The 16,841-nt window shown below is 42.1% G+C and overlaps 2 protein-coding genes across 3 annotated transcripts; one reads left to right on the forward strand and one right to left on the reverse strand.

The window, feature by feature from the left end:
- Window positions 1-541: 541 nt before the first annotated feature.
- Window positions 542-10,759, forward strand: LOC126621909 (coatomer subunit zeta-2-like). Its single transcript, XM_050290529.1, has 6 exons — window positions 542-681; window positions 1,443-1,605; window positions 9,714-9,861; window positions 9,946-10,023; window positions 10,188-10,272; window positions 10,387-10,759. The coding sequence occupies exons 1-6, from the start codon at window positions 679-681 to the stop codon at window positions 10,444-10,446; spliced, it is 537 nt and encodes a 178-aa protein (XP_050146486.1). The 5' UTR covers window positions 542-678; the 3' UTR covers window positions 10,447-10,759.
- Window positions 10,760-11,601: 842 nt separating this feature from the next.
- Window positions 11,602-15,494, reverse strand: LOC126621906 (uncharacterized). 2 transcript variants are annotated; one of them, XM_050290525.1, is made up of 8 exons: window positions 15,331-15,494; window positions 14,145-14,875; window positions 13,777-13,965; window positions 13,577-13,668; window positions 13,311-13,370; window positions 13,138-13,207; window positions 12,356-12,559; window positions 11,602-12,265 (listed from the first exon to the last, which is right to left on the reverse strand). In XM_050290525.1, exons 2-8 carry the CDS (start codon window positions 14,781-14,783, stop codon window positions 11,873-11,875), a joined length of 1,647 nt encoding a protein of 548 aa, XP_050146482.1. In that variant the 5' UTR covers window positions 14,784-14,875; window positions 15,331-15,494; the 3' UTR covers window positions 11,602-11,872. The 2 variants fall into 2 exon arrangements, with proteins under 2 accessions (XP_050146482.1, XP_050146483.1); XM_050290526.1 differs by having other exon boundaries at window positions 15,206-15,351.
- Window positions 15,495-16,841: the final 1,347 nt, after the last annotated feature.

The raw sequence follows: 16,841 nt of genomic DNA on the forward strand, positions 1-16,841 counted from the left end.
CGTTCATCAACTCCATGGCCAAGGTTGAAGGATCCAAGGATTGTGCGTGCGTCCCGAGCTTTTGGAGGAAAGGACAGGCATAGCAAGGTTTGCACCATAAGAGGGCTTCGAGATCGACGGGTGAGGCTATCGGTACCCACTAAAATCCAATTGTATGATCTTCAAGAAAGGCTTGGTCTTAACCAGCCTATCAAGGTTGTCGATTGGTTGCTTGATGACGACCATAATCAAGTCTGGTTGTTCCAGAGTAGGTGGTTGGGTAGGTTTATGTGTTTGTGTAATTTTTTCAAGTTTGTAAATTTTGTATTTGAGAGTAAAATGATAAGTTTGTGGGACAAAATTTCTAAGTTGGATGTAGAAAGAAGATTAATAGGTTTAAATAAAATTTCCCTTTTAAAAGTACATCGAAAAGAGATGTACTTCTGCAAAGCTTTCGCGGTAGGACCAGGACGTTACTAAGAAAAAGAAGAGAGATAACATAGGCTGAAGTGAAAAATCGGATAAAATTGGTGGAACTATTATTAAATAAAATTAATTTCGGGGTTTTTTTAGAAATAACGTAAATTTGAGTGGTGGGTTGGGGAAAGTATAAATTTGAGCAAACGTGTACCGAAAACAAAAATTCGGTGCTTTCCGCTGCTTCGTCGGAGACTCCGGAGTCGCTCTCCTCCGAACAAAATGGTCAGTTTCTTTCTCACTCCTCAACTTTCTCTCTCTTGAAATTCCAATTGATTTGGAAAATGTTTTGGGCTAGGATTAGGGTTAGGGATTAGACATTGGTATCAGCTTCTTGATCTGTTTGTGAGTGGAATAGTTGGGGTCGGATCCAAGTTCCTCAGAACTGAATCTTGCAGATCCTGCAATTTTAACATAAATGAAATGCATATTTTTGAAATTAAGGTTATATATATGTATATATATATGCTAATGCATTGTTTAATTGGAGGATAATAAATTGTTCAGATTTTATGTTTGTTTGTTCTTGTTGATTTGCTGCTGTTAGATGACTCAAAATTAACAGATGAATGGCATACATTGTCCCATTTGAATTTTTAAGAAAAAAATTGGATTTGAGCTTGCAACTGAGTTACCGTGATCCTGGGAAATGATTCTACTAGTTTTATGTGTTTGTTTGATCTGGTTAATGTTGTTATAAACAATGTAGTTGACATTGTAAACGGATCACACTTAAGTTTTTAAGATGTTCAATATAAGCTTGTAAATGAGTTAACATAACCAACTATGATCCCGGGAAATCATTTGCGTAAACTTGTAGTGGAGCATATTCAGTACAATTGTGCACTTGCAATGTTAGATGTGCACGATAAGCATGGATGGGTGAGATGTCGGACCCTTTTATAATGGCGGTGCTAGAAGCAGTTGGTGCAGTGATCCCATAATGATTCATGTTTTGCAAATCGGTTATTGGTTGTTGATTGTAGGAGTCATGCCCTTCGATAAAGAACATCCTCCTCCTTGATTCTGAAGGGAAACGTGTGGCTGTCAAGTATTATTCAGAGGAGGACTGGCCAACGAATGCTGCCAAAGAATCTTTTGAGAAAGCTGTGTTTACTAAAACTCAAAAGACAAATGCACGGACAGAAGGTAATTTAAGCTTTATTTATATCTGTATAGGTAACTCCGCCTATGTCTTACATGGCCGGTCCCAAGCCCGGATAAAGGAGGAGGGGGAGGGCGTCAGGTAGTCGACAGCCGGCACTCCATGATCACGTCGAATCCTTATGAAAATGAATCCAGAACAAAATCGCGCTAAAGCTAGGGCGTCACCCGTAAGTGGCGCGCTGTGTGGCCCGAGCACAGTGATAAGTGAGCAAGGGTCGCTGTATCTCCATCGGCACCCGGATGCAGTGTTAAATGAGCAAGGGGGCCATAGAAACTTCTTTTCGAACGACTCCACTCAAAGTTGTTTGGGAGCATATGCTCCTATCAACTTTACCCGGGACACACAAAAGAAGTACTTTGATCCTATTAGACGGGGGAGGGTGAAGAAGCTAGGACAGAAGGGTAGAGTTCAAGAGAGCAAAATGCGTTTAGGAACGTGGAATATAGGAACCTTAACGGGAAAATCTATGGAAGTAGTGGAAGTTATGGTGAGGAGAAGGATAAATATTATGTGCCTACAAGAAACTAAGTGGGTTGGTAGTAAGGCAAAGGATCTAGAAAACTCAGGGTTTAAACTTTGGTATTCGGGCACAAATAGAACGAGAAACGGTGTTGGCATCATCGTGGACAAGACCTTGGTACAAGATGTTGTAGATGTCAAGAGGGTAGGAGATAGAATCATGGCAATCAAGATTGTAATAGGACAAGAACTTATCAATGTGATTAGTGCGTACGCACCTCAAGTAGGGTTGGATACGAGTTCGAAGGAGAAATTTTGGGAAGATCTTGGAGACTTGGTGCAAGGAATTGCTCAGACGGAGAAGTTATTTATAGGAGGAGATTTAAATGGACACGTGGGCAGGGAGACAGGCAACTATGGAGGTTTTCATGGTGGCCATGGTTTTGGGGAGAGAAACGAGGATGGGGAAGCTATCTTAGATTTTGCAATGGCATATGATCTCTTCTTAGCCAACACCTTCTTTAAGAAGAGAGAAGAACATGTGATCACCTACAAGAGTGGGTCGTCAAAAACACAAATAGATTTTCTTCTAATGAGGAAAGGGGATCGTATAACTTGTAAGGATTGCAAAGTTATACCAGGAGAGAGCGTGGCTAATCAACATCGCTTGTTGGTGATGGATGTACATATCAAAAGAGTAAGACAAAAGAACAAGACTTGGAAGTGCCCAAGGACTAGATGGTGGAATCTAAAAGAAGAAAAACAAGCCATTTTCAAAGAGAAGGTAATCACCCAATGTGTGTGGGATAGAGAGGGGGAAGCTAGCCAAATGTGGGATTCCATGGCTAGTTGTATCCGAAAAGTAGCAAAAGAGGTATTAGGAGAGTCCAAGGGCTTTGCCCCACACCAAAAGGAATCTTGGTGGTGGAATGAGGAGGTACAAACAAAGGTGAAGGCTAAGAAGGAATGTTGTAAAGCCTTATACAAGGAGAGGACCGATGAAAATGGTGAAAGGTATAGAAAAGCGAAGCAAGAGGCGAAGAAAGCTGTCAGAGAAGCTAAGTTAGCGGCTTACGACGATATGTATAAACGACTAGATACCAAAGAAGGAGAGTTGGATATCTATAAACTATCTAGAGCAAGGGAAAAGAAGACAAGGGACCTAAACCAAGTGAGGTGCATCAAGGATGAGGATGGAAAGGTTCTTGCTACAGAGAACGCGGTTAAAGACAGATGGAGAGGTTATTTTCATAATCTTTTCAATGAAGGACATGAAATGAGTGCTTCTTTAGGGGAGTTGAGTAACTCAGAAGAGTGTAGAAACTACTCTTTTTATCGTCGAATCCGGAAGGAAGAAGTGGTTGTAGCTTTGAAGAAGATGAAGCATAAAAAAGCAATAGGCCCAGACGATATACCAATCGAAGTGTGGAAACTTTTGGGAGAGACAGGTATAACATGGCTCACTGACCTTTTCAATAGGATTTTGAAAACGAAGAAGATGCCAAATGAGTGGCGAACGAGCACTTTGGTGCCTATCTACAAGAATAAGGGCGACGTACAAAATTGCATGAACTATAGGGGTATTAAGCTAATGAGTCATACAATGAAGCTCTGGGAGAGAGTCATTGAGCATAGATTGAGGCAAGAGACACGGGTTTCGGACAACCAATTCGGGTTCATGCCAGGGCGCTCAACCATGGAGGCAATCTATCTCTTACGAAGATTGATGGAAAGATATAGAGATGGGAAAAAGGATTTACACATGGTCTTTATAGATTTGGAAAAAGCGTATGATAGGGTCCCAAGAGACATTCTTTGGAGGATTTTAGAGAAGAAAGGAGTACGAGTAGCATATATCCAAGCTATAAAGGATATGTATGAAGGAGCAAAGACTGCCGTAAGAACTCATGAAGGACAAACCGAAAGCTTTCCCATAACTGTAGGATTACATCAAGGCTCATCCTTAAGTCCTTACCTTTTTGCGTTGGTAATGGATGAGTTAACAGGACATATTCAAGATGATATTCCTTGGTGTATGCTTTTCGCAGACGATATAGTGTTGATAGATGAAACTCAGGAAGGGGTAAATGCAAAGCTTAACCTTTGGAGAGAAGTGTTGGAATCTAAAGGTCTTCGCCTAAGCCGATCAAAGACAGAATATATGGAGTGCAAGTTCAGTGCAAATGGAGGCCAAAACGAGTTAGGGGTGAGGATCGGAGATCAAGAAATACCAAAGAGCGACCGTTTTCGTTACCTAGGATCTATCTTGCAAAAGAACGGAGAATTAGATGGAGATCTCAACCATAGAATACAAGCTGGATGGATGAAGTGGAAGAGTGCATCTGGCGTGTTGTGTGACCGCCGTATGCCACTGAAGCTCAAGGGAAAATTTTATAGGACGGCAATAAGGCCGGCGATGCTGTATGGCACAGAATGTTGGGCGGTGAAACATCAACACGTACACAAAATGGGTGTAGCGGAGATGAGGATGCTTCGTTGGATGTGTGGGCACACGAGAAATGATAAGATTAGGAATGAGGATATCCGCGGTAAAGTAGGAGTAGCCGAAATTGAAGGAAAGATGAGAGAAAATCGGTTACGGTGGTTTGGACATGTGCAAAGAAGGCCTACTGACGCTCCGATTAGAAGATGCGACTATGAGACAGAGGTTCAGGGCCGAAGGGGTAGAGGAAGACCTAGGAAAACTTTGGAAGAGACTCTAAGAAAAGACTTAGAGTACTTGGATCTAACGAAGGACATGACACAGGATCGAGCACAATGGCGTTCTAAGATTCATATAGCCGATCCCACTCAGTGACTTGGATTTTCCAAGTCTCCAACCGAGAAGTTTTCCTCACTCGGGAAATTAAGGGAACACTACCCCAACCTACATGCTCCACTCAGAAAGCTTCAACATACAAGCTTCAACAAAAGAAAATTCAAAGAACTTAGCGAAGAAGGCTTTGGTGTATTTAACACAATACGTTGAAATGAAGGAAAACTTATTTATTGATATCCCCGATAAGCTACAAATATGTACATATACATGAGTCAAAATAAACACACAAGAGGGAGCCTTCACAAAGGTTGCTTAGGAGAAGTCTCAGCAGTAAGTAGAGCCCCAGAAAGAGAAGGCACCGGAGGGGGATCATTTGGAGCCTCAGTACTAGACAGAACCCTAGAAGGAGGATGCATCAGAGGTTGATCATTTGGAGTTTCATTACGCGGTACAGCCCCAGAAGACGAAGGCAATAAATGCCTTTGGAACAAACCCACAAATCTCTGATGATCAAGTAAAACCTGACCATCAGTTTCCTTCATCTGGTCAAGCTTCCTCTTCATGTTTGTAGCATAGTCATGTGCGAGCCGGTGCAACTGTTTATTCTCATGCTTGAGCCCCCTAATCTCCTGTTTGAGACTCATCACTTCAGCCGCCAATGATTCAACTTGGCGGGTTCGAGCAAATAGGCGTTGGGCCATATTAGACACAGAACCTGCACACTGAACACTGAGAGCCAGCGAATCCTTAACAGCTAACTCATCAGACCGTTTGGAAAGTAGTCTGTTATCTTTGGGAGTGAGAAGGTTCCTGGCCACCACCGCAGCGGTCATATCATTCTTCATCACGGAATCCCCAACGGTAAGAGGACCAGTAGGGGAGACGAAGGATGGGCGCCATATGTTGTCTGGAGAAGGCGGGGCTGCCTCTTCAACAAGGTTCAAGTCAAAACGACGGTCGGAGGGGCCAGACATTTCAAAGGTGTTGAAGAGAGAAGAGGTCGGACAAATCAAGATCTTAGAAGTGCAAGAATGAAGCTTCTACTGGTGGAGATTCAAGTGTGCTTTGGAACTTAATGCCAGCCCCTATAAAAATAGGCACTCGACGGAGCTTCAGAAATCGAAGAGGCGTTTGCTTTCTCAAAAGCTGGGCTGCTTAGAGATCACGAGGGTTGATCTCAGAAATCGAAGAGGCGTTTGCTTTCTCAAAAGTTGGGCTGCTCAAAGACCACGAAGGCCGATCTCAGAAATCGAAGAGGCGCTCGCTTTCTCAAAAGCTGGGCTCCCCAGAGACCACGAGGGCCGATCTCAGAAATCGAAGAGGCACCTACTTTTCCAGCCTTGTCAGCACCTGTCACACGCACACTCAGCTTTGCGGAAATTATGGGCATTCTGTCAAAGACTTCTGGGGAAGTAGAAAACACATGAATCTTACTGTTCAATCACCCACTTCCCACACGCAACAATAGCTCATGGGTACCACAGATAACTTTGCCAAAGTTCTCTGCCAAAGTTGAGCACGTGAAGCTTGCAGCTCCCACTACATCGCTCTGACCAAGAAGGGTAAAAGAATAGCAAAGAAACAGCACTAACAAAGTTTAGACCCATAAATTTTGAAGGTCTAGCTACCATATTATTACCCACAAGGGTAAAGGAACAGTACCACTGCTGGATAATTGGAAAGTCCCTGTGTGTCAACCTCTGTGCTTCGTGGCAAGGTAGACTAGCAAACATGTCCAACCTTTACTCACATTCGAGAAAACACTCCCAATAAGATTGCTTGCTCCAAAATCGAAGAGGCACCGTCCTCCGAATCTCAAGAGCCAGACTCCCAACATGACTACTTTCTTAAAAATCGAAGAGAGGGTAAAGGAACAGTACCATTGCTGGATAATTGGAAAGTCCCTGTGTGTCAACCTCTGTGCTTCGTGGCAAGGTAGACTAACAAACATGCCCAACCTTTACTCACATTCGAGAAAACACTCCCAACAAGATTGTTTGCTCAAAAATCGAAGAGGCACCGCCCTCCGAATCTCGAGAGCCAGACTCCCAACATGATTACTTTCTCAAAAATCGAAGAGACACTGCTCCCCGAATCTCGAGAGCCAGACCCCCAGCATGATTGGTTTCTCAAAAATCGATGAGGCATCGTTCTCCGAATCAATCGAAGAGGCGCTCGCTTTCTCAAAAGCTGGGCTGCTCAGAGACCACGAGGGCCGATCTCAGAATTCGAAGAGGCACCTACTTTTCTAGCCTTGTCAGCACCTGTCACACGCACACTCAGCTTTGCGGAAATTATGGGCATTCTGTCGAAGACTTCTGGTGAAGTAGAAAGCACATGAATCTTACTGTTCAATCACCCACTTCCCACACGCAACAATAGCTCATGGGTACCACAGATAACTTTGCCAAAGTTCTCTGCCAAAGTTGAGCACGTGAAGCTTGCAGCTCAGCTCCCACTACCTTTGTGCTTCGTGGCAAGGTAGACTAGCAAACATGCCCAACCTTTACTCACATTCGAGACAACACTCCCAACAAGTTTGCTTGCTCCAAAATCGAAGAGGCACCGCCCTCCGAATCTCGAGAGCCAGACTCCCAACATGATTACTTCCTCAAAAATCGAAGAGACACTGCTCCCCGAATCTCGAGAGTCAGACCCCCAGCATGATTGCTTTCTCAAAAATCGAAGAGGCATCGTTCTCCGAATCTCGAGAGCCAGATACCACAGACCACTTTTTCAAAGTGCTCTGACAGAGTTAAAACATGTGAAACTGGCAGCTCCCACTACCGTGCTATGACCAAGCAGGGTAAAGGAATAGCATTACTACTTGTTGTTAGGGAGACTCCTATATATGTCGACCTCCATCCCCAACGGACAGGCAGACCTGCAAAAATGCTCAACCCTTCATCATATCTGAGAGGGCACTCCCAACGAAGCCTTTCGAAATATTCAGCTTTCTTTCCCCCCGATAATACCTCTGCAAACAAGCTATACTAAAGCAAGAATATCTCATATCATCAGGGTTAAAAGCAAGAGTATCCCATATCATGCTTTTTCCCTGTCTTTTCTTTTGGCCTTGTTTTTACCTGCAAGACAAGGAGAAAGAGAGCAATCAGTCAGCACTTGGAATCAAGCTTCCAGCCAGGAACTGACTGCCTGGAACCCCTTACCTGATTACTTACCTGACATTGCTCTCGAGTACTCATCTTCAACATCTTATGTTCCCAGGGAAGATTCCGCATCTGCTTGAGGAACAGATAGGGCAAGTGCGAAGGATACAAGGAAGCATGTGGAGACAAGCGTAACAGCACACGTGCCGATACATCCATTACTCTGTCAAAAGCAAAAGTATCCCATATCAGCAGGGTGGAACGTACTCTAGATTTGATGGACTTGTTTTGACCCTCAAATTCTTCAGTCGGCCTTATACTCTGGAGGAAACCAGAAAACCCTCCAGCTCAGTTCAAGAATAAGCCTGTGGAAAGTTACTTCTTCAAAAGCAAAAGTATCTCATATCATCTCTTCTCATTTTTCTTCTCTTTATCCTTCATGCTGCTTCAAGATGGGGAGAAGGTGAACAATCAGTCGGAGCTCTGATTGCTTACCTTGTCTGTCACCTCTTTCAGCAGACCCCCTAGCTCGGCGACTTGGGGGACTCCTACTACATGGTTTGTATCGCGCTTGACCAAGCCTGAAACTACAAGTAAGCTTCAAGTGAAATTGATACATTACCTTGTGCATCTCCACCAGTTAAAGATACCACCCTTGGATGGAGGAAGAGTACTTCCAGAGAAGATGCCACATCTACCTATGAGACAGATAAGGCAAGTCAAGACGACACCACACTCCGATACTTAGAAGTTTCGTGATTACGAGATCATTCTCCCACAATATTTCCTAATGTCATTTGTACTAAATCATTCACTTGTAATCACTAAAGGAGAGCTTGAACCTATGTACTTGTGTAAACCCTTCACAATTAATGAGAACTCTTCTATTCCGTGGACGTAGCCAATCTGGGTGAACCACGTACATCTTGTGTTTGCTTTCCTATCTCTATCCATTTATATACTTATCCACACTAATGACCGGAGCAATCTAGCGAAGATCACAAAAAGCGACCGTTTTCGCTACCTAGGATCTATCTTGCAAGAGAACGGAGAATTAGATGGAGATCTCAACCATAGAATACGAGCTGGATGGAAAGAGTGCATCCGGCGTGTTGTGTGACCGTCGTAGGCCACTGAAGCTCAAGGGAAAATTTTATAGGACGGCAATAAGGCCAGCGATGTTGTATGGCACAGAATGTTGGGTGGTGAAGCATCAACACGTACACAAAATGGGTGTAGCGGAGATGAGGATGCTTCATGGGATGTGTGGGCACACGAGAAAGGATAAGATTGGGAATGAGGATATCCGAGGTAAAGTAGGAGTAGCCGAAATTGTAGGAAAGATGAGAGAAAATTGGCTCCGGTGATTTGGACATGTGCAAAGAAGGCCGACTGACGCTCCGGTTCGAAGATGTGACTACGGGACAGAGGTTCAGGGCCGAAGGGGTAGAGGAAGACCTAGGAAAACTTTGGAAGAGACTCTAAGAAAAGACTTAGAGTACTTGGATCTAACGGAGGACATGACACAAAACCGAGCGCAATGGCGTTCTAGGATTCATATAGCCGACCCCACTTAGTGGGAAAAGGCTTTGTTGTTGTTGTTGTTGTTGTTGTTATATCTGTATAGGTCATATGTCATCAAATTATTCGAATCCCTATCAACCGATATCCCCTCATATGAAGCATTGTGTTGTTTTGATTCGACCTGCGTCCATATAACTTGTTGCGTCTTCCTGTACAGCTGAGATAGCAATGTTTGAGGGCACCATTGTAGTTTACAAGTTTGTTCAAGACCTTCACTTTTTTGTTACTGGGGGTGAAAATGAAAATGAGCTCATTTTAGCCACAGTTCTCCAGGGTTTTTTTGATGCAGTCGGCATTCTCCTGAGGTCTTTGTTCCCATCATAAAACTTGATAATTTTTACTCTCAAGTAGTTGTAATTTGATATTAATTTGGGCTTTCTTTTGTACAGAGGCAATGTGGACAAGAAGGAAGCACTTGAGAATTTGGATCTCATTTTACTATGCCTTGATGAAATTGTTGATGGCGGGTAAGCTAAACGAAAAGCTAGAAAGATATAAGAACCAAGATTGTTTTAGCAATGTATATTGCTACCTTTTGTTTAGATTGGTTGTACCTTATATCTTTTACCAATCATGACCCACTAGACCTCAAATCTCGCAGCCTGAGCCTAACTGTTTATTTTTTGTTCAGCATTGTTCTTGAGACTGATTCAAATGTTATAGCAAGTAAGGTTGCAAGTCATAGCATTGACGCTGGAGCTCCGTTGTCTGAGCAGGTATATCCGTTCACTAGATAGTTAAACTCGACGTGTAAAAATACTGTGTCAACAACCGGATACTCCCTGCCACCAAATTTTATGTTGTTAATGTATGCATATTTCTTTTTGCAGACAATAAGTCAAGCATTGGCGACCGCCCGCGAACATCTAGCCAGATCACTTCTTAAATGATGTGTTGAAAGAGGAGAAGCAAGGAGAGAGGACATCAGTTTTGTATGTTTCTGTTCCATTATTGGTGTGCTTGATTTCAAGTATCGAATTAGCTTAAAATGCTTCGATGTTATCAAATTCGATTACTTTTGTAGAACTTGGTTAATTTGGACATCGGAACAGTTGATGTCAGGGGTTTAGAATTCAAGCCGATTCAAGATATACGGTTACATTGTTTGGTGAATTGAACACCATATGAACTCACAAGCGATCGTGAGCTATAAACCTTGTCAATAGCGCAACTATGGATTACGTTAACCACTTTTTAAAACTACGATATACGCTTTATACATCTATTTGGTTATACATCTAGGCCTTGTTTGGTACACGGGTGTTTGGTGAGCTTTGTATGAAATAAGCATTGGACTATTTAATCCGGGCCCACTTATCTTATATCCCATACCCGGCTATATATCCCTTCTAAAACCATGGGACAATTTAGTCGGGCTCGCTCTCTCCTTCCTCTCCGAACGCATGGTTGGTCCTCCCAGGTTCCGCCCCTCCCTCATTCATCTTCCCAGGTTCCGCCCCTCCCTTTGTTTCATGGAATTTTTCTGCAATTTCTGATTTCTGGGTTTTTTCATCCGCCATTATCTAACACAACAGGCTTTAACGTCTGCAACTTTCTGCCATTTTCTAGAGCTTCAAAACTTGTGAGTAATTTGCTAGGTGAAAATCAAATTCAAGTTTTAAATTTTGGGTGCATTTAGTAGTTATTTTTCTTGTTTTGTAGAGGGATATTATTTTTATAGAATTTTTCAAGAACTAGAGCAAGCAAGCAAGCTCCAATGGCAAAACGGCTCTCTTCTCTCTCCCAGTAAAAAACACACAAAACTCACTTCCTCTTTCTTTGTGAATCCGAGATTGTTCACCAGCTTCACTTCAAAAGCCGTCTCTGAATTCGACGGCCGCCATGAGCCCAACCTCTATCCTCGAAATGAAGCCGTTTTTAGGCCTTCGAAACCCTTCTTGTCCAAATCAAACACCCCTAGAACCCCAGAAATCTGAGGAGGGAGTGATGGAGGAGGGCGTGAGGGGAGGAGACGATTGGAAATCTGGGGGGAAGATCAGCAATCTGGAGAGGGGATAGGGAAAAGTTCATCAAACAAGAAAATATTTGGCAATTTTTTTTCTCTTCCCTTTTCTTATTCGGTTTAGTACCAAACAGTATAAATAATACGATCATTAGTCCGATACTATACGAAACGCCAGATTAATTTAGTCAGTACTATCCGGTGGCTATTTATCCTATTCGACATAAATAGTCAGTACAATCCGAGCTGCCAAATGAGACCCTATTCGGTTGAGGCGTCACCAGGAACCTTTCTCTTCCTATTCTCTTCGTTTCTGTTTCTGAGAATCCGACTGTTAAGGTACAACAATTGTATCATGCTTGTTGAATCATAACATAATCTGCGTTGTGTAGGAAAGCATCGCCGGCTGTTGGGGGTAGATTGTTGCGAGACGCATTTTTACGAACCACTTCATGATTCTCTGCCTCGTGCTGAAACATCTTAACCAACTCTTGAAGCTCCAACTTTCTAACTTCAACTTGCTCTCCAGTGACCGGTTTTTTCAATCCAAGGTAAAGCAGCCCGACCGCAATCAGCACAGTTCCTATAAAGATGAGAATGGCTGAAAATACACCAAAGGCATATGGAGCGTTCTCTGCACCCGGCATTCCATCAACATTAATTCCAAATAGTCCAGTGATGACCGAGAGCACAAGGCCGCAGCCACCAAAAACAGTCAGGTTGTGCGTCACTCGAAGGCTTCGATCCTGGTTTAACATTCAGGATGATAATTTTACAGTTAAAAATCCGAACAATAAAGAGTTTTACAGTTAAAACCTAAGAATGTGTACACAGACCTGTAACCATGCACGAACGGTGCTCTGCATCACGTCCTGAATGGTGAATAAGCGGCCGCGAACTGCTTCTTGTTCCTCGATCATTTCTCTTGTACTCTTTCTTATTTGCTCTAACAAGGTTCTTGCGGCATTTCCTCTCAAATGTTGGAGAAGCTCGAATACAATCTCTTCTCGTGCATGAAGTGACCACTTCACTCTGATAACCTGCAATGGAGAGTTTGCTAACAAAATCTATTCATTTGAATGGAAGGGTAACCTCAAAGGACACTCAAACAAAATGCTTCTGCTGACTGCCTAGATGCTAAACCTAAATGTTAGCCGGACTCGATTTTTCCACTTCAACAGGGAAGGGGTATTGAAGGCCATAGGAAATACGATACCACATACATATGGTGGCTACGGGTTATATATTACGTATGCACCCAAACACCAAGTATACAGTTAGACCCGTAGAAATAATGGGAGTAAGGTAGATTCAGTAACATCTTAAGAAAATATATTCCTTTCCGATTGACTCAGTTTCTTGCTTCCATTTCGATGTGCAGGATCTGTACATTAGTATATCACTCAGTCACTCACACAGCCGCACCCCGGTGGCTCGTAGAAGCCATTTGTCTTACTAGGAGTGATATCCAAGGGCTCATAGAAGTCATTGTCTTACTAGAAGTTCAGGTTGTTCATCTTTGCTAGATCCTTTCAACAAGAATAAACACAAATATATAATCGAGCGATTTTCACCTCCACTGGAATTCGGTAGCAAGGAGATACAGCATACAGCATACCTGTGTCGATAGCTTTCTGATTTCTTGGTTGAGGATTACAGTGAAAAGATTCAGATCCTCATGGTTTCTCCTATTAAAAAAAGAAGGTAAAGTCATAAGTGAAGTCCAAACTAAATAGTAATTAACGAGGTAATATTACTTTACGAGGAATGGTTGTATGCATATGGAAGAACCTGTCCATAAATTTTAATTCAACCTCATCTGCTGCTCCAAATATGGACTTACGGAATAACCTGAAACAGCGGAGACATTGAAGGGAACCACAAATTAGAGAAAAAAAAATGACAAACATGTAACAATGCACACACAACGTTATGGAAAGCGGAAGAGAATTAGTTGTTGTACATGCATGAGCCAACACCAATAATTGATGTGTCATTTCCACAGTAGGTAGGCTGCTGTAATGTTTGCTAAATCAGAACGACAGTGTTAAACTTACCTGTCATCCCATCGAGAAAGGCGGCAAGCTAGATGTGCTATGACTTCATGCACTGTTCTCGGTGCATTATAGCCTCCAGTTGAAAGAAGTTCCTAACCATATCAAGGGATTAAACCACCAACCTTTAAGTTCAATGCACAAACAACGTAACACAGTAAGAAGATCAAAGCCACTGAAAGGATCAATCAAGGATGAACAACCTGAACTTCTGTGATACCCAACACATTTATGCTTGACACCGAGCCTTTAATATGCAAAACCGTTACAAGGAAGTTTTGTGCTTGCCACGATCGAAGTACAATGGGGACATCATCCTCATCAACAAATGGATTCCCAGCAGACTGACCCAAAAGCTCAAATAGCAACCCCCCAGCAACCCTAACTGGGACCTGGATAGAGGCATCAAAGCATGTTCAAAATCAACTCTTCTACAAAACCAGATTCCGAAAAAGTTTGAGCTGAAAGCCAGTCACTTTGTTTGTTACAATCCTGCGAATTACTGCAACAGGCTTTACAAACCAATACTACTAATTATTTTGCAATTTCAGATATAACAAGCGCAATGTACCTCGTATAGCAGGTGCTTCATCCGGTCACTGATCAGTCGACTTTCATCTCTTAAAGCTAAGCCAACTGCAGGGTGAAGCCACTGGGCATTCTTTAGCCATGCTTCAACTGTGGGGTGGCCTGCAGAGACATGGCACCACCAAATGGGCCCTGCCGGACGCTCCCAATACGGAGCTGCTAAATCTGCAACAGTGAAGTCATCTTCACCATCCATCCCAACCTGCTGAGAGGGCCAACTAGCATTTGCTTGCACGGTTAGTACAATTTCCGAAATCCTAACCCACCCAATTGGAACCCAATGACCACCCTCAAATCTTTCGATATCCTGAACTTGGCCTGATTGCTGGCTTCCATCTTCCATTTGGGATGGAGAATCAGAAAATCCGTAAGAAGGAACACGCACCCTTTCTTGCTCACCATCTGCTTGTTGTTTGGTGGGGATCCTTGGACCGGGTTTTGAACTGATTGGTTTCTTCCGGCTCCGAATAAACTCAAAAGCACAAATAAGCCCATCTTTCCAAAGATCATTCCCAGGCATTGGATCTCTACTAGGACAATTTCTATGTTTATCCGGTTTCTTCGTGTTATTGCAATGGGAAGAAGAACCGTTCTCCCCCACCCTACTCTTTCTCTGTTCCATCAGTGCACATAACAATCAGCTAATATTCTCAGAAGCCCAAGGAGAATGGACAATCACAATGTTCGGTCGCAATTCTTGATCACAGCTAAATACTGCAATGTTTGGAAAAATTATCAAAACCTGACTACAATTAACTAATGAATTATAATTTCAGTCCATGGATTGCAGTCTGCAGTTTGCAGTTTGCATTCATAATTTGGGACAGCATAACTGATAAAGATTCAAACTTTCCATCTCTGAGTATAAAAAATTTACAGACATTGCAACCTGCAAGGCTCCAAGTCCAAGCTAAACAAGAAAACAGAAGAACTTGCAAGCAAACAAATAAAATCTACCCATATAAGCAAACAGACCCAGAAAACAAATGTAAGAAATACCCAAGAAACAAAAATCAAGTGGGAGTGAGAGAGAGAAAATTGTACCTGAAAAATCAGTGCAAAAAAAAATGATTAATTTAAATGGTAAATTATGGGTTTTTGAGTGAATAAAAGATGATTTCTATCTCTGTTAATTATTATGAGGAAATGAGTTGAGAGGAGGAGCTTACCCAGGAAAGAAGGTAACAGTGTTACTCAAATCGAAAAAGGCAATGCCTTTGTTTGATTTCTGCAGGAGAAAATGTTGAAAAACTTTAGCTCTGCGAAAAAGGGAAGGACGTGGAAAGGCTACGAACGTTGGATTTCTTGCAGGTGGTGTGCATTTACACCGCCATAATTGTTGGAATACACGGCACCCACAAAACATCCGATACGAAAAATCATATTTTTATATTAAAAAATAAATCTTGGTATTATTTATTTTATTTTTAATTTTGTTTTTATTCTTAAAATTTAAAATTTTTAAACTTTTTTTATTAGTTTTTCTATAATAATATTGCTTCAGTCTAAAAAAGGGTTTTCAATTGCACTGTTTAAATAAACAGTGTTTGGGACCAAATTTTATTTTATTTACAGCCATGCCACTGAGTCTTTCTGCCACTGCTTTTGCTGCTGGGTTAGTTCGTTTTGGGCTGTATTTTTTGGGCTTACCTCAATTGTTAATGAGGCTGGCCCTTCGGTGTTCAAATGACGGAAATATTCATCTAAGGTTAGGATCACGAGGCTAGGATTAAAGGAAAACTAATGAAAATAGCTTGAAAACTTTGAGTTTTAATGATAAGGACAAAATAAAGGGTAAAATGAATAGTACCAGGATTGACTTTTTAGTGTAAAAATATGGTTTTTCGTTAAAGTGAACAGTAGCGGGTGCTTTTCGTTAAAATTCCCTAGAATTAAAGGATTGTAGGGCACTTTTGTCATCTTAATTTTGGGATTGGGATTGGGATTGATGGTGAGGGAGACAGAGAGGGACATCGGCCATGCCGCTTGCAGAGGAAGAGAGCGATAGAGAGAGATTTCGTGCGGATCGTCGATTCAGGGGTGGGAGGGTGACAATGAAAGAAACCAAGAGAGAGTTGAGAGAGAAAGAGAGATTTCATGCGGATATTCCAATTGTTCATTGATTCTTAGGTGCTACAAAGTCTTTTTAGTTATTTGTGTGAATAGTTACGAGAGAGAAAGAGAGATTTCGTGCGGATATTCCAATTGTTCATTGATTCTTAGGTGCTACAAAGTCTTTTTAGTTATTTGTGTGAAAACTATTCATGCATGTTGCGACTAATGCATTCAACGCCCGCAACAAACAAATGCCAAGTTTACAAAAAACAGGGGAAGTATCCATCAACTCAACAATGAACATCCCTATTTAGCACACAATATATCAGAACAGAACAGGTTTACCATCCTTTCAAATAAGTTCTATATGTAGATCAAACATCGATCAGAAAACAAAGCAGAAGAAGCAACAGAATCACAGGAGTCCATATAATCCATCCAAAGAATTCACCGTCTGCATTCATGAAATCACGATAACCATATAAACCATTTGCGCCCAAGAAGCTTCTCAACGACCTGAACCAAATACCCATTCACCACTCAAACATGTAAACAAATCCACAACAAACCGAAAAGCTTCTGCAATCATAAGCAACTACGCGTATAGCGCATGTGATGAAACTAA

Source organism: Malus sylvestris, chromosome 5 (genome assembly GCF_916048215.2).
Source record: "Malus sylvestris chromosome 5, drMalSylv7.2, whole genome shotgun sequence".
NCBI lineage: Eukaryota > Viridiplantae > Streptophyta > Magnoliopsida > Rosales > Rosaceae > Malus > Malus sylvestris.